We start from the raw sequence: 23,521 nt of genomic DNA, 5'->3' as shown, positions 1-23,521 counted from the left end.
CCATGTATGGATGGCAATTGGCAAGTAAACAGTGAGTACAGCCTTGCCTTCCTTTCATTTTCATCTATTTCGATCCACTTTAAAACGAATTAAATATTTACTACTAGAATGATTGTATAGGCAATATCGAAGATAATTAAAGTTGAGTACAAATTAAAGAAAGGTAAATTTTTCAAAAAAAAAATAAATTCAAAGCCATTCACCAAGATTAGAATAGTTGAGGCGGGCAAAGGACTCCCACTGTACTCAATCATGAATTGAAAAAATATAGGCCCTGTAATTGGGTTAATTAGAGGGTATAATTAGTTGATAACATTAGTTGATTGTAGAAATCTATTTGGTAAATTAACTGTTAGCTGATAACTGTTTGATATAATTTATTTTTTCAAAAAAATTAATTGAAAAAGTTGTTTTTAAGTAGCTTTTGGAATTTTAGCGTTTTGGAGTAAAAAAACTAATTAACCAAAATAAAACAATTAATAGTGGTCAAATAAGCTAAAATTAGTTTATAGGCTAACTATTTTACCAAACAGTGGTGAGAATGATAATGATAGGGGTGTTGTATTGTGGGAAAAGGAGGCCTTCTGATCATGGTAGCTTGTTCAAAAGCATAAGAAAGTTGAATCAACTTAGGCTCCATTCCTTTTAGCCCTCCGAAAAACAAACCAAATGGCATTCCATCAGTGTCATATCCCGCAGGGACTGTGATCCCAGGATACCCTCCAATTGCCAGCACTGTTGAGGCAGCTGACCCTATTGTTACCATTGCATCCAATTCATTATCTATCATCATTTTCTCATATCCATCACGTGATAGTGTTTGCATCATCTCCATGCCCTTCTTTTCTTCATCTCTCATCCCATTTGTTAGCTCTGCACCAGCCAATATCTCTAGCCCATTGAAATCTTTGGTGCTCTCCTGTATTAATAATACACAACCAGATCAGATCGATGCATGGAATAATATATATAAATAATAATGGTGAATTGGATGGGATATATATGAGTGCATGCAGACTTACTAATTTGGGATTATTGTTGATGAAGTCTATAATATCAGCTAATGATCTGACAGGGGAAGTGATAAGCTGTTGTTGAAGATAATCGTTTAAACTGAGCTTGAACTCAGCCAACAATGCCACTAATTCACCGCTTTGGTAAGGGTCCAGGATGACATTGATATTTGGTATCTCTAGATTGTCAATTATAATTGCTCCATTTTCCCTTGAATTCATAAAAAGCATGTTGGCCGGGTTACACAAGAGAACAAAAATGAATTGAAAGTTGTCCCTTAGCTTATATATATATATATATATATATATATATATGTTATTACCTAAGTGTTTGGAGATGGGCCTCAAGAACTGGAATTGCTAGGGACCTCTTTGACAGAGCCAAGAATGGATGTCTGACCACACCTAATCTGCTTCCGTTTAGTCCATTTTTATTGAGAAACTGTTTGTAACCAGCTTTTGGGATGAAGTAAGATGCAGGTTGTGTTGCCTCAGAGTCCCTTGGATCAAACCCCACAATTGCATCCAGAGCGTAAACAGCATCTGAGACTGTTCTCGCGATGGGCCTACAATTATATATATATATATATATATATATATATATATATATATATAATATTATGTGTGAGAAATGAGAATAGCATATATATATATATATATATATATATATATATATGGCAAATTATGCCCTGGACCCGTGTCCACATTGAATTGTGGACACGAGCCCAAAACGACGTCGTTTTTAAAAAAAACGCGTCATTTAGTTAAAAAAAAAAAAATCGCGCGCGTTTTGCCGTTAACGGCGTTATTTATTTATTTTTTTTTTTGGATTATGAATGTACAGTTATGCCGTTATGAATGTACAGTTATGCAATTATGAAATTATAAACACAAAGCTCTAACATTATGAACTTACAATTATGAACATATATAGTGATAAAATTATGACCATGGAGCTTTAAAATTGTGAATATAGAGCTTCGAAGATTATGAATGTACAGTTATGGAGTTATGAATGTACAGTTATAGAGTTATGAATTTATAGGTATGGAGTTATGAATCTACAGTTATGAGATTATGAATCTACAGTATGGAATTATGAATGTACAGTTATTGATCAAATTATGAACAAAGAGCTCTAACATTATGAACTTACAATTATGAACATATAGTGATAAAATTATGAACATAGAGCTCTAAAATTGTGAACATAGAGCTTCGAAAATTATGAATGTACAGTTATGGAGTTATGAATGTACAGTTATGGAGTTATGAATGTACAATTATAGAGTTATGAACGTACAGTTATGGAGTTATGAATGTATAGTTATTAACATATAGTAATAAAATTATGAACATATACTCTTACAATGAAGCGGTCTGATTTTTTTTTTAAAAAAAAAAAAGAAAAAAAAAAGGAGATAACAGTGCCTAACCGCACTGTTACCGGTGTCCAGCAAGCATGCTGGACACTGGTCCAACGCATAACGATTGTATATATTTTGAATGCTACTGACTATATTACATTGTATTATCTGTCAACAATGCCTCCACTCGAAGTTTGATCTCATGACTTCCCAGTTGAGGTCACTACATGACATCTGACTTGACAAAACAATATATATATATATATATATATATATATATATATAGCTGAATAAAAGAATGAATATATGTAGTTACCCGACTGTATCTTGGCGGGGTGAGAGGGGAATGACGCCAGATCGAGAGGTGAGTCCAACGGTGGGCTTGATGCCAACAACGGAGTTATAGTCAGCAGGGCAGAAGATGGATCCATCGGTTTCGGTCCCCAATGATACAGTAGCCATGTTAGCTGCTACTGATATAGCAGATCCACTGCTAGAACCACATGGATTTCCCCCTTCAACATATGCATTCTGCATTCATACATACATACATACATCAAATTATTCCTTTAAATGAATTAGGCTTCATCAATTCAACCTTTAATTTAATTTTGAAACAAAGAAGCTGAATGAGTGACTAACCATGCCCTGCCCACTTCTAGGGCACCACCCATCCGGAATGCTCATTGATCGAAAATGGTACCACTCGCTCATACTGGATTTACCTAAAATCACCGCCCCCGCCGTCCTCAGCCTCTCCACCACCCCAGCGTCCCGAGCCACCACAGACCCCAGCAGCGCGTACGATCCACCGCTGGTGTTCAGCTTATCCTTCGTAGATATACTGTCTTTAAGGAGCACAGGAATTCCGTGCATCATACTCCTTTTTCGTTCACTATTCTCCTCCCTCTCTTTGTCAGCTTTCTCAGCTTCAGCTCGTGCATCAGGATTCACTTCTATCACAGCTCGGAGCAGCGGGTTGAGGGCCTGGATCCTCTCCAGGTAAAAGTCAACGAGTTGGAGAGATGTGAGGTCTCTCTGGGTAAATGCGCGCTGTATGTCATTTATGCTGGCGTCAACGATGTTCAAGTCTCGGCAACTGCCCAGAACCAGGAGGAGCTGGAGAACAATAAGAAGAAATGAGGCACTCACACGAAGCTGCAGGACTACCATGATTATACTATCTATCTATCATCTTTCTTCTTTCTTAGCTGCCTGCATTTATATATATAAAACAAACTTGTGATCTGGGCAGAGCAGAGCAGAATTTTGCACAATATGATTATCAATCGAAGTGGTGACGGGTGAATTTGGAAATTTCAGAGCCCACACGCCACGTTATATTACTGGCCCACTTCTACTTATTAGTGTATGGGCTATAGCCCGCAAACCAATTGTTATGCTTAGAGCACATGCTCACCTTGCATGGTGTGCACAAATTTATATCCATAATTCTTATACCGTGAATTCATAATTTCTATACTATATATTCATAATTTCTAGACTCTCAATGAGCTAAAATTTATACTTTAGATTCATAATTTCTAACCACGAATCTATATTTATAATTTCTATAATGTAGATCCATAATTTCGAGACTCTCAGTGAGCTAAAATTTATACTTTAGATTCATAATTTTAGCTCACCGAAAGTCTAAAAAATTATGAATCTAAAATTATGAAGCTACAGTATAGAAATTATAGATTTATTATAGAGAAATTATAAATTTATGATATAGAAATTACGGATATAGATTCGTATGCATCATGTACATAGTGAGCACGTGCTCACATCATAATTTGCCCCGCAAACCTAGATTGCCATATTGCTCACCCAAAATTATTATTTTTTTTTCAAAAACCCAAAATTACTTCATTCCGTAACTTCTAAAAATAGTACCAGCATTTTTTTTTTCATTCATACAATAAAAAAATACTGTAATTGTGATACATAATATCTATCTAAAACATGATAAGTCTCAATCAAAGTTATATCCATAATTTATGTCAATATTTTTAGTGCTAATCATTTTGTATAAGGTGCTTTTATAATTGTACTATATAATATTTTGGACAAAAAACCTCTTACCATTATAATTTTCGTTACCTTTTCCATAACAAAATATGTACTTTACATATTTAAGTTTATGTACATACAATTGAGTATGTACCTACTACTGCAAAGATAAGGATTGATCAAATAGAAAGAAAATAAACATAAGTCATTCTAAATTAGATAAAACGATATCATTTTACATCAAAGTCCAATCCTAACTCACACGGATCCGAAAGAGCTCGATCAAGTAGTGGGAATCATATCATAGATAGGTGTTGACTGTCCAACTTGTAGACTGGATTTGGGGGCCGGTGTAAACACAGATGCACCTGCAAAGTTTCAAACTTGAATCAATTGCTTAAACAGATTAGGCAGGCAGGCAGGCATACTATTACTGGTGTTGTGTTCTTGCAATCTTTTTTGTAAAATGCATGCAACTCATCCTCATCATATACATGACTCGAAAACATAAACAAAATGTAGGATAGGATGTATATGTTGTGGCATTACTACAGTTTACAGATGAAAGAATTCAACAATGAACAACCTTTAACATTCAAAATGAGAGAACAAAGCGACATGTGGTAAAGATTGCAGAAAACAGAATGGCACAATCTGCCCGAGTAAAGTTCACAAAATAAATTGAAGAGGCAGGCAGCACAAGCCGCCCGGAGTTTATCACCACCTCAAAATTGCACTTCAAACCAAGCACCTCAGCTAGCTGGGTAATTCCATCTTCTATCCAAGCTAGAATGGTAAGTTGATCTGGAGGAGGATTCCAGACCCAATGCAGCAAAGTCAAGTTCAGGAGACTTTGTATCGCTGCCTCGACTTCTAACATCACCGATCTCTTCTTCAGAGTTGCGTCGTTGGGATATCTTCAGAAGATCATCCCCAATGTCAACATCATCTTCTACCTTTACTCGTCTCCTATCCTCGGAATTATCTGAAGCAGCTGCTGCTTCGTGGATTCGGGGGGTTTTTGCACATTCTTCATTCACATATCCTTGGAAATTGTTTTTTGAAGCTTCAATTCTTGTGCACAATACCTCAATGCAATTGTTCACGCAACCCCTGTTGTACACATTGATCCTGTTGTCTGCTCTATGCCGAAAGTTCTCATATGTCGTCTGCAATCATCAATCCAAATTTAATCAACAAAACAAACCTTAATCAACAAATCAGCTTGCTCTGATACCATGTTAAAAGCTAGAAAGGGTAAGGCTAGTGAGCTGCCCAAGACTTTTAATATTCCAACAATTATATATCCATGCCAAATGCTTAAAATGTTAATCCAAGTATGACCAAACACAAGTACAAATATGACCTGATTTTTGCTTATAAGGTACAAATGGAAGCCAGTGAGACCGCCAACGAACCAGAGTGACACAAAGCAATAGGCCATCAATACCAAAGATGCTGGTGATTCTTTCATAGCCCTCCAAACAGTTCCATATTCATCCACAACAAATTTCATATGTAAGGCTGACATTGAAAACACGAAAGCACACAGGAGGGCTGTTGAAGAAACAAAGAGGAAGAACCACCGATAATTGCGCTGCACATTCACCCCCAACAAATAAGCCTCTCTCTCAGTCTCAAAAAATATACACTATCATGTATAGAATATGTATACCTTTCCAATGCATTGGCCCACCCAAGGGCAATGGTGATCAAACCGCTCCACACAATTATCACATACAGAGCAATGAGAGCACCTCGGAGGACGAAACACCATACATGTTTCGCAATATTTAACTCTCACAATTAAACCATTCACAATAACTTCTTTGGTTCGGGGCAAAGCTTTTCCACCAGCTTCAACAGAGGCAGAAGATTCATAATTTAGTATTTCATCTGGGGGACGAGAATTACGAGGAACAATGCCGGGATCTTGTGTTGCAGTTAAAATCAGAAGCAGCAATACCTGTTGCAACCAATATAATAGGGCATTATTAACATTTGAAATTTTTGTAGATGAGTTTGAGCATCAAATACTATACATAGAATCAAGAAAGTCAAAATGCCTTCCAATTGGAAAGGGCAATTAAGAGAGAGATTGAGCAACTAACATATATTGTGAAAATGATTGTGACAGTCATAATCACATATCCAGCAGCACTGCTTTGTTGAAACTTGGTTGCAACAAAAGTACAAAAGATAACAACTGGGATGAGGATGAGCATCAAGGTTACTATCAATGACCTAGCATCTGGTCCAAATATCAGTCTCCCGTTGAGAAGGAACTTCTGCACAATAATCAAAACAAAACAACCCCAATAATCAAATAGCACAGCAAAGAATAGTTACATGTATATATTATGCAAACCCGCGTTCAAAAATTCAATCTTTAACACACACCTACCCACTGTCCTCAAACAAGAAAGGTAAATAAATAATATGTAGAAATAGATTGGAATTGAGGTAGAGTAACATACGTTTTTCCCTTTCCAGGCTTGGTATAGGCGCAGGGGTTTGGCCATTCCCTCACCCTCAGTATGGTAGCCAGGAGGAAGAGAATGCAAAAAATTGGTGTAACTTGGAATGGAATCATTGCTCCTTCACTTTCAATTTTCCCTCTTTTCTTTTTCTCATTTCCTTTTCTTTAAACATAAAAATTCGTGTCAAAGAAAAAATTCAAAATGGCGGTCCTGTCCTGTGGTTCAAATGCGGTGGTGGATTTAATGATGGTTGCTGCTTTATCTTTTTCTCTTTCTGCTTTATTTAAGCATATTATATTTGAAAAATCTGAAATTTCATTCTCTATTTACTTTTGCGTTGCAGATAGTAAAACTCTACATAATATGAATCTTTTTTACTATTTCATGGAAAATTTTAAATCAAACATTATATTCTCTTTAGGTTGATGATGATAATTATTAATTAATATTAATATTATTATAATATAATAATTTCAAATGCAATAAACGATGTATCAATTCATTTTCTATCTAAAAATATACAAGTGGGAAAACATGAATATTATTTGCACTGTTTCATAGATGAAGCATAAATTTAAATGATATAACAAATAGACTGAACCCCAATTGTTTAATATTTACATACTTCATAGGTATGCAGTGTTTCAAAGATGAAGCTTAAATTTACATGAAATACAGAGATATCAAAGCAAAAGTTGAACAATCGATACTTCCTAAGAACAAGACATACAAAATAGCCTCCCAGGAATTATTTTGGGATAACAATTGTGGTTCGTGCACTACCTTACACTACAAAAAACTCCAAATAAATACTAGAAATACAAATACAAATCTATTAATAACAAAGTCGGTCTCCCTCCAGCTCCAGTAAATCATCCACAGTATATCTTCCGGATTAATTGAAATCAAATCAGCAGCTAAAATGTCTACCTGCCGTGAACACCAAACTCTTACTCACTACAGCACCCACCAGCTTATTATAAATAAAATAACACATGTTTCAGGAGACAGGTAATACAAAGCGATTTAAAAAAGATTCGCAGTGTTGTTTAAGCTGAACAAAACATAATAACATTCAAGAAAATGCTTGGAACTTTAATTCTTTCTAATAGGTTCAAGTTCTTATATATACTTTTCTGCGAACCCATATGAAATAACTAATAAATTACATTATTAATATAGAATAGAGTTATTAAAAAGATTAAAACACAAAAATAGAATAGAGTTATTAAAAAATAAGAAGTGATATAAAGATTAAAAGACAAAAATATTCCTTTTATTTTTCCAAGTTGAATTGCAGTTATATAGGGAGGGACATATAAATTTCAATACTTGCAATTCTATCCAGTCAAACAATGTAATTTCTGCCAAAGAATCCATTGTAATTGAATTGCAAGCCAAACCACTGCGAATGTTTTGAGAAATAATTCAAGCCTTAGTTTTAGGATGATCAACACTTGATTAAGAAGCAAGAGCAACAATAGCAGTTACCATATGAAAGTAATACATCCATCCAACTATTGGTATTAGTATTAGTATTTGAAGTATTTGAAGTATTTGATTGATATGTACCACCCAACAATGATCAGCACCGGAAACAAAAAAAGACAGTGCTGACAAAGTGAAAAGGATGGAAGTCTCATATCTGGGACATCATTCTTCCCTTAAGCAATTCATCGATTCATGCTAAAGGGGCAGACGTTTAGTCCCAAACAACAAAAAAAAAAAACGCTATAATATGTATGTGTCTCAGACATCCAAGGAAAGCAGCATAAGCTCTCAAGCCCGGCGAAAGGCGAAAGCTCTTAGGCGGCCACTGCGAATGTTTTGAGAAACAAGCCTTCAAATATCTCATCACAGACACCAAACAATCGATCTAATCTAACCTAAGAACAAATTACGCTGGGATGGGAGTTGCGAGCAGAGGAACGTCTCACCCGTCAAAATGAGAATTTAGTTGAACATCGGTGATTATATATTTATGTAGGTTTAGGGTTACGGCCTAGTAGATCGATCGTTTTAGGGTTTGTAGAGATTTGGGTAGCTGGAACAGTCTGGAATCTGGATTCCGGAGGTAGTTTGGGCCACCTGGGCTTGGACAACAGAATTAACATACGCTTTTGGGTAATTAGATTATGGAAGTAGTTTGGCTATGTGGGCTTGGATTGCAGTTATATGGGCTTTCTGGATCGCTGTAGTCCAAGTCTTCTTCTGCCAGTTGTTATACCATTGACCAGCCAGGTGGATCTTGGTCCTAAACGATGTATAAGTTACGTATTTTTAGTATTGAAATTATGAACTTTTAGAATATAAATTGTATTTTAAAGTCCAAATACATAATAATTATATAAAGAAATTTGTGAATACAATACAGTGTCACAAATCCTAATATGATAATATTGTGTGACTGTAGTATTTGAAATTTTGCATTGTGAATACAAAACAAGGCAATCAATTATATATATGTTAATATCGTGTGTTTGTAGTATACAAATTGTGAATTTTTAAAAAGTAAATTGTGAACATTTAGTATGTAAATTGTAAATATTTGTGCGCAGGTCCACAAAATAATTTGCGTTCTTATGGGCTTTGTAATTGACCTTCTCGATTGGAACTGGAAGTGGAAGAAAGGGCGGCTGGTATACCTTCGGAAATCTGTTTCATGTAGCTTGGCAAGGAAATTTTGAGTCGTGGGTACAGGTGGCCGGACATTTTCTTTCTTTCTTTTTCATTTAAAAAAAAAAAAAAAACAGTCCTCCACACACACATATGAACAATCCCTCCTTTCGGAAAGGAAGGAGTGCACTGGAATTATAATTTCAGAATGAGAGGATCCGAAAGGAAGGAGTGCACTGGAATTATAATTTCAGAATGAGAGGATAATCCTCTCATTCCGAAAGAACAACAATATGCACATAAAGGTACATTAATGTGCACTTGAAAGGACAACAGTACAATATGCACTAAAAGACACTCGAAGACACAATAATATACATCTGAAGGTTCAAAATTATGTACATGTAGGTTCAAACTTGTGCAATTGAGTAACACGACTTATGCACTTCAAAGTAAGAAAACAAAATCAAAATACCACCACATTTTTTTAAAAAAAAATCTTTCATTCTGGACAGTTGATATAGACTTAGATTAATAATTGAGATTGATGTGCACGTTTCACTCAATTATTTGGTTCTTTTATATATATATATATGGGGGGGGGAGGGGGTCAATATTGTAATAGAATTAGATAATATTTTATTATAGAAAAATTGACTTATAGGTCAATTTTGGCTTATTTGATCACTATTAATTGTTTGATTTAGTTAAATATCAATATAAGTTTGGTTAATTAACTTTTTGCAACTTCAAAATGCTAAAATTTAAAAAGCTACTCCAAGCAACTTTTTCAATTAACTTTTTGAGAAAAGAAGTTATATCAAACAGCTATTAGCTAACAACTAATTTACTAAACACTTTTCTACAACAGCTAATGTTATCAACTAGTTATATCCTCTAATTAACACAATTAACTAACAGCTATCAGCTAACAACCATTTATCAAATAGGGCTTAGTGGTCTTAGCTGTTTTGTTGTTTTGAATGGTTTAGGGATCGAAACCAATAATTATGTCTTTTTGCTTCCATTGAACTCTTTTTTTTTTTTTTTTTTTTCCTGGCCCGCCCCTGGTTGAAATTACGTACGTATTACATGCATCTATCTTTCATATATCAACCTAGCTAGCTTATATATAAAATCAAATTAATTAGATCCATGCATCATCAAATCATAACCGATGGAAGCGCTATATATTCACATCTATTGAATTGATATGATATGATGATACTTTAAACTAACTGTACTTTAGGTTGGCGCTATATATGTAAGTAATATAACATACAATATTATATTATTTATCTTATAAATATTATATATACATACAAATTCATCATCACTACTTCCGATCCTATAACTAATTAATCATATATACCTATACTAACTCTACGCAGTACTATTAATAATATTATAACGTACACAAATTGCAACTAACTAGCCACGCCCCGCCTAATATAAGCTAGCAATTAAGCAACTTAATTACATGGATAGGCCGGGTGATCTATCAGATCCGATCCACATACGACGTACATACTCTTAATTAAATGACTAACTGAAACTGTATGTATATGTATATAAAAAGTATAGTTTTCAAAAAAGAAAATGGATGGATGGATCTGATCTACTTATATTAGCATGCATGCATGCAGCTAGGTAGGTAGAATTGGTATATATATTATTATCATTGTTGGATGGGATGGGATCAATTATGAATTGGAGGTTTCTTCTGAGCAGGAGTGTAATCCATGTCGTCTATGTCTACTGCGCCCTCCAGCTCGCCCGGTACTTCCTTCTTTGTAATTACTACTACAACACTTTGATGATGATGATGATTTCCATGTTTTTTAGCTCCTTCCAATTCACCGCTACTTGGACTTCTCAAATTTCTCCCTGCACCTGCGGCATCCACCATCCAATATAAGATGGAATTATTATATATATTAATAGATAGATCTGCTGATCAGAGATGATATATATATATATGGATTTACGTACGTACCTTGAGCAGTGATTAACATGAAGCAAAGCAAGAAAGAGAGAAGCAAGAAGCTGCAGCGGCGGCGTGTTTTGGGCATCGCCATCTTATTATCTTCTGCAAATTATTAAGCTAATTAAGAAGGAGATGGGTGGATTTGTGTGGATGAGTGAGCTGAGATGGGATAAAGAAGGTGCGGTTCGTGCAGGGCAATTTATAGCTAGGCTGCAGGCAGACAGATTAAATTGATCATATCGATCCAGATATATAAGAATTGAAATTAATTAAAGATCTATCTATCTATCAATCAGAGTATAGTATGTAGTATACGTAGAACGAAAAATGCAAGCAAGATTATTAATTGCAGTTGGTAGGTCAATCATGTTGAAACCAGGCCAACATCGATCTAATTCATGTATCAGTATTAGCGGCATGAGGGCCACAACAGGTCACCTTCACTCTAAATCAATATAATATAATATAATGTTCGTTTCATTTATCCATCTTTAATTGCATATATGCATGCATGCATACCGCCCTAAGCTACTACCCGCATTACTACACTACTATACATTATTGCATCTCTATATACATACTATAACTAGCTACCTACGTTACGTTTTTCTTCTCATCTCCATCTCCATCCTAGTTTAATTTCCATCTTTCTTTATCGTATCTACCTAGCAAGCTAGCTCTAATTTAATGTAAAATAATTCTATCTATCTCATATGTATTATGTGTAGTATAGAATTTTACTTAATTAGCTTGCATGTTTCACACCCACAACATTCTAACTTTAATTTCACTGTATTCCACATGAGACGGCCTATATATTAGTAGCTCTGATCTTGGTTTGATGAGTTACGTTAGTTATAAGCAATTTATACTAGTTTATCTTAATAAGGGATAGCAGTGCACGTGACAAGGAAGGTGAAGCTCAGCTACTAGTTGAGGAAGACAACACAAAGGGCATTAGTGTAATTTGTGAATAAGTGTATGTTATAACGGTTTACCCTCCGTATATAAACCTTTGTGTAAAGCTCTGAACTGCTATCTTGAATGATATCTTTCACCCTGCTTTCTTCTCATCTCTCTTTCTCATGTAACCGCTCTGCGTCATGGTATCAGAGCTACGCTCTTATGCCGCCGCCCTCATAGGCACCGGCGAAGCTAGTCTGGGAGCTCAACCTAATACTCTGATCATCCACTCACCGATCCAAACTCCTTCCATGGCAATTCCACAGAGAAACTCGCCATCGCGAACACACAGAAATCTTAGCGCAGAGGAGCTGGAGAATCCTCTCCGTCTTAGCATCAATGACAATCCAAGCGCAGTGCTCATCAGTCCGCTGCTAACAGGAAGCTCGAATTACGGAACATGGAGCATCTCTATGCGGATAGCTCTTGAAGTGAAGAACAAGTGGAGCCTCATCGGCGGTAGCCTCATGCCGCCGAACAGAGATCAGCCTCAGCATATTACTTGGAGGCGGCGTTGCAATTTGTTGATTTGTTCGTGGCTATTCCAGTCTGTTCAACCTTCCATTGCACAAAGCGTCATGCATTTAGATAATGCGAAAGATGTATGGGAGGATCTGAGAAGAAGGTTTGCACAACGTGATGCTCAACGGATCTCTATGCTACAAAGTGAGATCTACGATCTGAAACAAAGAGCGATGAGCGTGAACGATTATTACACTAAAAGCCGAACGCTCTTGGAAGAAATGAATACACCCAGACTAATTCCTCACTGCAAATGCGATCCACGGTGCAAATGCGACCTCATCGAACAAATTCGATCAGAACATGACATAGACCAGGCGATCAGGTTTTTACAAGGCCTTAATGATGATTATAATGGTTTAAAGTCTAATGTGCTTGTGTTAGATCCACTGCCTGAGCTTTATAGAGTCTTCGTTATGGCTGAGAAATTGGAAAGACAGATTATTGTGAATAATATGACTTTAGGCAACACAGATATTAGCCATGCTAATGCTATTGGGAAAACTAATGACTCTGATGAATTAATGGCTGCCTATCTGAACTCTTACAATGGCAAACGAGCTGGTAATGCGAAGGCAAAGTGTACTTTCTGTGGTATGACAGGGCACACCGTGGACGAGTGCTACAAAAAGCACGGTTATCCCCCGGGGTGGATACTAGGGTTCAAATCAAAAGGCAAGCAATTTCAGAACACTGCAGCAGTGATAGGGGATCTGGGAATATGCTCAGAACAATTGCAGAAGATTATTTCCATTCTGCAGCCTCAAGCCAACCAATCTCTGAGCTCAACCAGTGTTGTTGTGTCCTTGGTTCCCAATTTTAAAGAGCTGCAACCCGATAACAAAGGCAAGTACCCCATCACTCTTGTCAATTCCTTCTCTATGTGCGAACCTTCTTGGATTCTTGATTCAGGGGCAACGAACCATATAGTTTGTTCCATGGACTTTTTGCTAACCATCGTCAGGCAACTGGAACTAAAGTCAACTTACCCACTGGCCAAATTATTGAGGTTCAACACTTAGGGAACGTAAAGCTAACTGACAATCTGTGGCTCAAAGAAGCCTTACACATCCCTTCCTTTAAATTCAACATTATTTTAGTCAGCAAGCTTATACATGATACATATTTTAGTCAGCAAGCTTATACATGATACAAACTGCAATTTGATTTTTATGCCTGGACAGTGTCTAATTAGGAGAATAATGGAGTGATGGGTGGTATAGCTAAAGAGGACAGGGGACTATATCTTCTAATGGAGTCACCTAGGCTGCACTTTGTATCTCAATGTACTGGGAGTGAATTGTGGCACCAAAGATTGGGTCACTTCCCTATCAATAAACTACATTTGTAGAAAAACATTGATGTTTCTGTTAATAAGAGTATTGCACGTGACATATGTCACTTAGCAAAACACAAACGTTCTCCTTTTCCGTTGAGCACTACATCTTCCAAAAATCACTTTGATCTCATACACATTGATATATGGAGGCCATTTACAATACAATCTTTAAAAGGGGAACGATACTTCCTAACGATAGTTGATGATTTTTCTAGATTTAGTTGGATTCATCTAATGCAGAGTAAATTAGAAGCAATGGCGGACCCATAAATTTTGTTCAGTGGGGGCGAAACATTAGAACAAAAGAGATAGCTTAAAAAAGATGAAACAATTAAGAAATTAACCATAAATATTGTTAGATATGAGCGAAAAAAAAATATGTATATTAATTATGATATGAGCGGATGACTCCTTCTTGTTTCACCGTGCTACTGTAGAGGAAAGTGTGCAGATGAGGTATGTCCTGGATACCTATGCTAAGGCATCGGGTCAGTATATTAATTATGATAAATCTGCTGCCTGTTTTAGTGCTAATGTGCCGCAGAATATTCGGAATGATGTGGTGGATATACTAGGAGTGGAGGAGGGTTTGACTAGTGGAAGATATCTGGGGTTACCCTCGCTTGTGGATAGGAGGAAGAAGGCCATCCTGGGATTTCTGAAGGACCGGATACTGTCTAGGGTACGGTCGTGGAATGCGAAGTTTCTGTCTAGAGCTGGGAGGGAAGTCCTGTTGAAGAATGTGCTGCAGGCGATGCCGGCTTATGCTATGTCGGTGTTCTTGCTACCCATTGGCCTGTGTCGAGAGATGGAGGTCATTATGAATCAGTATTGGTGGACAGGGAGGATTGGGGATGGCCGTGGTATAAGGTGGCGCTCCTGGGAAGGGTTGTCAAGGCCCAAGGCGAATGGTGGAATGGGCTTTCGGCGCCTGCATGAGATGAATTTGGCCTTACTTGGCAAACAGGCATGGAGATTGGTTACGAACCCCACTAGTCTACTTGCTCGCGTGTTTAAGGTACGTTATTATCCTAGCTGTGAATACTTTGAAGCTGGGGAGGGGAGTAATCCTTCTTTTGTTTGGAGGGGCATGTTGGAGGTTAGAAGCTGTTTGAAGGAGGGGTGTAGAAGGGCAATTGGTGATGGGGGTGAGACTACTATTGGTGCGGATCCTTGGCTCCCGGTAGATGACAATCCATATGTGGAAACTGACCTGCATCCATCAGTCCGAGCGGCTCCGGTGTCCTCTCTTATGAATATGCATGGTACTGGGTGGGATGTTGAGTGTGTTAAAGATGTTTTTAATGCCCGCGATGCTAACTTGATTTTAAATATTCCTGTTAGTGATCGAAAGCCGCGAGATCAGTGGATATGGCAATGGGATCAGAAAGGGGGCTTACACTGTTAAGTCTTGTTACAAGCATCTCACTTTGGTGGCAGCAGATGACCGCCTATGGAACAAGATTTGGAACCTTCATATTCCCCCGAAGGTGAAGAATTTTTGTTGGCAGTTGGCTTCTATTTATCTCCCTACACGGGATATTCTGCAGTTAAGAAATGTTGAATGCAATTTGTATTGTCATATGTGCAGTTGTGTGCAAGAATCAGCCCTTCATTTGTTTGTCTACTGTGCTAAAGTGGCTCAACTGTGGAACAAGCTGGGGTGGCCACAAATCAGTGACTTTGCTGGTAATAGTATAAGTGATTGGTTTTTTTGGGCTATTAATTTGTTAGATGTTGAAACTCTGCCTAAGTTTCTAATGACTTGTTGGGGTGTGTGGGGAAGCAGGAATGATAGTGTGTGGAAGGGTGTGGTTTTTGATATGAATGTGGTGCTGCGTAGGTCTATGGTGTTCCTGGATTGTTGGAGGAGTGAGAATGAGGGAACTCCAAGGGGTCAAGAACATTTGAATGTTGTGCCATGGTCAAAACCAGCGCATGGGAGACTAAAGTTGAACACAGATGTAGCACTGAGGCAAGAAAGTAATGAAATGGGGCTAGGCTGGGTTCTGAGAGATGATAATGGCGTTTTCCTAGCGGCCAAGAATATGAGGATTCCGGGGCTTTATATGGCTAAGGAGGCGGAGGCTCTGAGCATACGAGAGGCTTTGAGTTGGTTAAAGTCTACTGGAATGGGAGATGTTGATGTGGAGACAGACTGTAAAACCGTTTTTAATGCTTTACATTCACTGTCTTTTAATTCTAGTTTTGGTTTTTTAATTGAGGACATCAAAGTTTTAGCTTCTGAGTTTGTAGATGTTAGATTCTACTGTGTAAAGCGATCTGCGAATAGTGCCGCCCATATTGTTGCTAGGGAGGCCTTTTCTGAGTCAGGTTGCGGAGAATGGTTTGATTCTCCTCCATCTTTCCTTGTGAACACTCTTATTCATGATTTAATGAATTAGTTTTTCTCTAAAAACACATTATAAATTACACATTTTATTATCAATAGAAAACACATTATAAATTACACATATGAAGTTAGCCGTAAATATTGTTAGATATGAACGAAAATTAAAAAAAAATATTTATAACAAAATATAAAACATAATTAATTTGATGAAATAATTCTAACAGAAAACACATTATAAATTACACATCTTATTATTAATAGAAAACACATTATCTTATTATTAATATTTTTTTGAAAGCCAACCAACTTAAATTGCATTAGCCATTCCAGGCTCAAGAAAAGCAGGAGGAATATCCCTCCAAAGAGAACGTGCCAAAGAGGCAGATACATGCTTAGCCATATCATGGGCAGCCTGTATAGCATCCCTGCGTACATGAATTACTGATGTTCTAGACATAGAATCTAATAAACGATTACAAGCTTGCAGAACATAACCAAAATAAGTACGAAACGAACTAGCATGTTTTAGACTGGAAACCAAGACGAGACTGTCAGTGTAAACTGAAACCCTTGAGTAGCCATTATTCATCAGCCATGATAGAGCCTCACACAAAGCCATTGCTTCCGCCAAAAGGGGGTCATAAGGGCAAATAAGAGGTCCATTCCCTACCGCCACAAAGATTCCATCCTTCTCCTGCACTACGAACCCATAAGCTGGCACATGATCCGGACCATGGAAGCCCGCATCTATACGACATAACACACCATCATCAACTATAGGAGCCGGATCCGGGGGCACATACAATACACGTGAGGAGATGCGTTGCTATTCAGCAGCAGTCCAAGAAGCCCACTTTGCCGTGAACCTCCTGACCACCACCATAGGCATCGGCAGACAACCATCCCAAACCGCCTCATTCCTGGCTGTCCAAACATCATACAACAAACCACATATCCTCCCTTGAGCCTCCGAGCTATAAGTGGCCGAATTGCCAAGCCATTGTTCTGTCCATTGCCTAAAATTCCTGCTATCAAAAGAAGGGATAAGCAGATGAGATAAATTCCACACTTGTGTAGCATAAGGACAAGAACATAATACATGCATAATATTTTCCTCCTCCAAGCCACAAGCTGGGCAAATATTAACCAAATCCACCCTTCTATTAATCAAATTATTGAGAGTGGGCAAGATGTCAGACAGAGCTCTCCATAAGAAAATTCTCCATCTAGGGGGAACCTGCAAACTCCATAAATTACCCCATACAGGCAAACACGGGCCATATATTTCTCCCAACCTTCTGTACTCATCCTTAACCGAGTAGCAACCCCTTAGATCCCTGTCCCAAAACCAAACATCATCACATTCAAACTAACAGGGAGCTGCTTAATCAACAAAATATCACGGGGGGCAAACAACTCATGTACCAGTTCATCATTCCACCCATTGGTGGCATTATCAATTAAGTCTGAAACCAGAAGATCCTGGCTCAGGTGTGGGTGAGTCGAGACTACATAGGGATCAACAGCATCAGGCAGCCAAGGATGATTCAAAACCCCAGTGGCCCTTCCATTACCAATTCTCCGCCTGCAACCAGATCTGAGTAACGCCTGACCTGCGAAAATACTTCTCCAAGCATAACTCGGGTTACCACCAATCGTGGCTTCATAAAACGAGGAAGTAGGATAATACCTGGCTTTAAATACACGAGCCACAAGTGACTCCGGGTTGGTTAAAAGTCGCCACCCCTGCTTGGCCAACAGTGCAACATTAAACTCATGCAAACGCTTAAATCCCATGCCCCCAAACTTCTTAGGCACACACATACGATCCCAGGACATCCAGTGTATACTGCCCTGTGAGCCTCTTTGACCCCACCAGTACCTGTTCATCAACTTCTCTAAAGCATTACACAAAGATAAAGGGAGCAAATAAATGCTCATAGTGTAAGTAGGCATTGCCTAAGCTACACTCTTTAAAAGCACCTCCTTCCCTGCTTTAGATAACAGCCTCTTGTTCCATGAGCCAAACCTCTGGCTCAATTTCTGCTCAACATATGCGAAAACTACACTCCTATTGCGACCTATAACAGAAGGCAATCCCAGGTATTTGCCAAAATCATCAGCTTGGCCCACCCCCAAAGTATTCGCAACCAGTTCCCTCATCTCCACCTGTGTGTTACGACTAAACGTAATGCTTGATTTCTGAAAATTAACCGCCTGCCCAGAATAGGCCTCATAAACTCCCAGACACTTCCTCACCTCCAGTGCTTCCTGTAAATTAGCCATAAAGAACAGCAGACTATCATCTGCAAAAAATAAATGCGAAATAGAAGGTGCCCCCTAGCCACTCTACAACCATGCAATAGCCCTTTTGCCTGAGAGTCCTGCAACAACAATGATAAGCCCTCAGCACATATTATAAACAAGTAAGGAGACAATGGGTCTCCCTGTCTTAGCCCCCTCGTGGGCACAATTTCCTCAGTTGGCTTCCCATTGACTAGCACCCTGTAACGCACGGACTGCACACACAACATTACCAGCTGGACCCATCTATCATCAAACCCCAGGCCAATCAACATCTACTGCACAAAAGGCCACTCCATCCTGTCATAAGCCTTCGCCATATCTAGCTTTAAGGCCGCCCACCCAACCTGCCCCAACTGTTTCCTCCTCAAATAATGATCAACCTCAGACGCAATTAGTATATTGTCTGTGATCAGCCTACCAGGTAAAAATGCACTTTGCGAAACAGAAATCATACCCTCAAGTAACGGTTTCATACGATTAGCAATCATTTTTGCCATTATCTTATATAGCACGTTACACAAAGCTATTGGCCTTAAATCAGACACAGACACGGGGGTGCATTTCTTGGGGATCAAAACAATATTGGCATCATTCAAATTCGTAGGGAAAGACTTCTCAGACAAACAATTAAGAACAAAATCAGAGACATCCTTACCAATAATATCCCAGAAGGCCTGGTAGAAGCCCGGATTCATGTCATCCGGACCTGGAGATTTGTCTTTGCCCATAGAGAATAAAGCACTCCGTACCTCCTCCGCCTCAAAGGGGCGCAGTAACCCATCATTCTGCTCTCTGGTTACACGAGACTGCATGGTATCCACATTGAAACTCCCCAGACTCCCACTTGAAGTAAAAATTTGCTTATAATAATCCGCAACTACTGAGTCCAAGGCACTGCCCTCACGCCATACACCATCATCATCCTTTAGTCTCTGGATCACATTTTTCTTCTTCCGGTAAGTAGCATACTTGTGGAAAAATTTAGTGTTTCTGTTAGCTCCCTGAAGCCAGTGCTGCTTTGCACGTTGCTTCCAGAAAGCCTCCTCCTAAGCTAGCACAACACTCAACTGCTCATCAAGCTGCCTAAACCATGCCAAAGAATCAGGATCACGACTCCCCCGTAAACCATTCATTTCCTTCCTTATTTCATCACCCCGTTTCCCATACAAAACTATATACATATATTTTGAAAGTATTATAAAGTATATACATATATTTTGAGAGTTTAACTATGTTGAAGTCACTATTCAAATTGCCAAAATATATGCGTTTACGCCATAATTTGTAAGTATTATAAAGTTTTGAGAGTTTAACTATGTTGAAGCCACTATTATTCAAATTGCTAAAATATATGCGTTTACGCCATAATTTGTAAGTATTATAAAGTATATACATATATTTTGAGAGTTTAACTATTTTGAAGCCACTATTATTCAAATTGCCAAAATATATGCATTTACGCCATAAGCTAGAATCAAACCCTAACCTTCCTCAAACTTACACACACATTCTACCATCTAGGCTAACTTCACTTTTGTTAATATTAGCTGTTTTGATCTACTTATACTTAAACCTTGTACTATATATACATACATATATACATACAAGGGTTATATATGGCGTGGGGGTTGGCGTGGGGTGAGTGGGGGCAGTTGCCCCCACTGTAGGTCCGCCCCTAATCAGAAGCAAGGCAGCTTGTAAAGAAATTTCATTCCTTTGTCCTCACTCAATTCGGAGTTCTAATTAAGGTTATTCGAAGCGATAATGGCTCCGAATTCAACATGACAGATTTCTTTTCAGAAAAGGGAGTTATCCATTACCGGTCTTGTGTGTACACTCCACAGCAGAACACCATTGTTGAGCGAAAACATCAGCACGTCCTTAATGTTGCCAGATCCTTACGGTTTCAAGCTCATTTGCCGTTGAAGTTCTGGGGTCAATGTATCATCCATGCCACTTACATAATAAACAGATTGCCCTCACATGTTATTGAAGGCATGAGTCCATATCAGAAGCTGCACAACAAGGACCCTGACATCAGTAGCCTCAAAGTCTTTGGTTGTCTCTGCTACGCTACCACGATAGCTCATGCAAGGCACAAGATAGCTCCGAGAGCAAGGAAGTGTATATTCATTGGTGTCCCGGCTGACATCAAAGGTTATCTTTTTTATGATATAGAAGAGCAATCCACATTTGTCTCACGAGACGTGATATTCTATGAAGATCAATTTCATATGAAAGAAAAGCATACTATGCAAACACATGAGGAGGTGATTGAGTGTTCCTTACCCACTATCCCAATCTCTGTCGATTTTGGCTATTCTGAATCAAGTACTCCACAACAGCAGCAAAACAATGAGTCCTTGGCAGATTTTGATATTCCGTTACCTAGCCAAGACAGTGGCATCAAGTTCCATGGTGGCTACCAAGAAGTCCCTGATGAACCCCAGTCTAGCACATCTTCTCCCGTTCAACCTGGGAGGTCTGAGAGAGAAGATGATGGCATCGGTTTTCATAATGACAACCACGAAGTTGATGTTGAATTTTAGTCTAGCCCTCTTCCTTCTGTTCAGCTTAGGAGGTCTTAGAGAAACCGTCATGCACCATGCAAACTCGATGACTACTACTGTGAAACTATTAGTGAACAGAGATATTCTCCTCACACCTTAGCCAAAGTGGTTTCATACAGTAGCCCTACCACTAATCACAGAGTATTCTCCATGGCAGTTACATTTATTGATGAACCACGTTCATATAATCAGGCCATATAATCCCAACATTGGAAGGAAGCCATGGCAGCAGAGATCAAAGCTCTTCAGGATAATAACACTTGGTGTTTGACAGGCTTCCCCCCGGCAAGGTTCCAATCGGATGTAAGTGGGTATATAAGATAAAACTCAGAGCAGATGGTTCAGTGGAGAGGTACAAGGAAAGACTAGTTGCCAAGGGGTATACTCAACAGCTCGGGATTGACTACATCGAGACCTTCTCTCCCGTAGCAAGACTCACTATAATTTGTACATTCTTAGCTTTGGCAGCATCACGGGCTTGGCATATTCATCAGCTAGACATCAATAATGCTTTTTTGCATGGTGAATTAGATGAAGAGGTCTACATGCTATTTCCACCCGGATTCGAAGTGCAGAAACCAAACCAAGTTTGCAAGCTTCTAAGATCACTATATGGCCTTAAACAAGCCAGCCAGCAGTGGAATGCAAAGTTTAACAATGCTCTATTTAACATGGAGTTCCAACCGTCCAAAGCCGATCCTTCTTTGTTTACCAAGGGGTCTGGAAAGAATTTTGTTGCCATCCTTGTTTATGTTGATGGCATCATTGTCACAAGCCCCAACTTGCAGATGATACAAGATCTTAAAACATATTTGGATGTCACATTCAAGATAAAAGATTTAGGCAGTCTGGTATTCTTTCTGGGAATTGAAGCACACAGAACTAAGGAAGGATTGATTTGTGTCAACTCAAGTATGCTTTGGATATCCTAAATGAAGCAGGATTTCTTGGCTGCAAACCTGCAAGCACCCCCATAGTTCCAGGCCACATTTTGAGCAAATCAGATGGGACCCCTCTCACTGATGCCAACACTTATAGACGATTGGTTGGAAGGCTATTGTACTTAACAGCAACAAGGCCAGACATTGCCTATTCAGTTTAGCAATTAAGCCAATTTGTGGACTCTCCATCAACTCATCACATGACAGTAGCACACCGTGTCCTGAGGTATATCAAGAAAGCCCCTGGGCAAGGGCTGTTTTATCCTTAGAACAATGACATGAAGCTCAATATCTTCTCTGATTCGGATTGGGCATCATGCACAGAGACAAGAAAATCAATCACTGGCTTTTGTATATTTCTCGGCGCAGCCCTTGTGTCTTGGAGATCAAAGAAACATGTAACGGTGTCTCATTTCTCCTCGGAAGCAGAGTATAGAGCTCTTGCCTCCACTGTTTGTGAGGCTCAGTGGCTCATCACTTTACTCAGAGATTTGCAGCTAACATTGAGCAAACCGACAACAGTCTTTTGTGATAGCAAGTCAGCCATTGCTATCGCTGAAAACCAAGTCTTTCACGAGCGTACCAAGCATATAGACATCCACTGTCACGTAGTCCGGGAGAGAGTCACTCAATGATTAATCAAGCTTCTGGCAGTCCCCTCTTCTGCTCAGATAGTCGATGGATTCACAAAGGCCCTTCCCATTTCCATGTTCTACTCTTTCATCTCTAAGCTGGGTATTCAAGATCTCCATACTCCAGTGTAATAAGGGATAGCAGTGCACGTGACAAGGAAGGTGAAGCTCAGCTACTAGTTGAGGAAGACAACACAAAGGGTATTAGTGTAATATGTGAATAAGTGTGTGTTATAACGGTTTACCCTCTGTATATAAACCTTTGTGTAAAGCTCTGAACTGCTATCTTGACTAATATCTTTCACCCTGCTTTCTTCTCATCTCTCTTTCTCATGTAACCGCTCTGCGTCATATCTCATTATGATCCTTTACCTGGCCTGTTAGGATTACATAGCTAGCTGGACTTTATCCAAAA

At 38.6% G+C, this 23,521-nt stretch overlaps 2 protein-coding genes and 1 long non-coding RNA gene across 3 annotated transcripts; all 3 read right to left on the bottom strand.

Moving 5' to 3' along the window:
• Positions 1–458: 458 nt before the first annotated feature.
• LOC109193393 (putative amidase C869.01) lies at positions 459–3,613 on the bottom strand. Its single transcript, XM_019344252.1, has 5 exons — positions 3,023–3,613; positions 2,697–2,911; positions 1,337–1,579; positions 1,023–1,224; positions 459–919 (listed from the first exon to the last, which is right to left on the bottom strand). Exons 1-5 carry the CDS (start codon positions 3,551–3,553, stop codon positions 518–520), a joined length of 1,593 nt encoding a protein of 530 aa, XP_019199797.1. The 5' UTR covers positions 3,554–3,613; the 3' UTR covers positions 459–517.
• Positions 3,614–4,904: 1,291 nt separating this feature from the next.
• On the bottom strand, positions 4,905–7,066 carry LOC109193417 (protein S-acyltransferase 8-like). The gene is made up of 5 exons (XM_019344280.1): positions 6,874–7,066; positions 6,508–6,684; positions 6,072–6,362; positions 5,763–5,993; positions 4,905–5,565 (listed from the first exon to the last, which is right to left on the bottom strand). Exons 1-5 carry the CDS (start codon positions 6,916–6,918, stop codon positions 5,149–5,151), a joined length of 1,161 nt encoding a protein of 386 aa, XP_019199825.1. The 5' UTR covers positions 6,919–7,066; the 3' UTR covers positions 4,905–5,148.
• Positions 7,067–7,447: 381 nt separating this feature from the next.
• On the bottom strand, positions 7,448–23,521 carry LOC109193476. Its single transcript, XR_002056288.1, has 3 exons — positions 23,511–23,521; positions 10,871–10,875; positions 7,448–7,962 (listed from the first exon to the last, which is right to left on the bottom strand). It is a non-coding gene; the product is annotated as an uncharacterized LOC109193476 (long non-coding RNA).

Source organism: Ipomoea nil, unplaced genomic scaffold, assembly GCF_001879475.1.
Source record: "Ipomoea nil cultivar Tokyo-kokei standard unplaced genomic scaffold, Asagao_1.1 scaffold0222, whole genome shotgun sequence".
Classification (NCBI taxonomy): Eukaryota; Viridiplantae; Streptophyta; class Magnoliopsida; order Solanales; family Convolvulaceae; genus Ipomoea; species Ipomoea nil.
The sequence above is the reverse complement of the archived record's forward strand: the minus strand, read 5'-3'. Positions and strand labels throughout refer to the sequence as shown.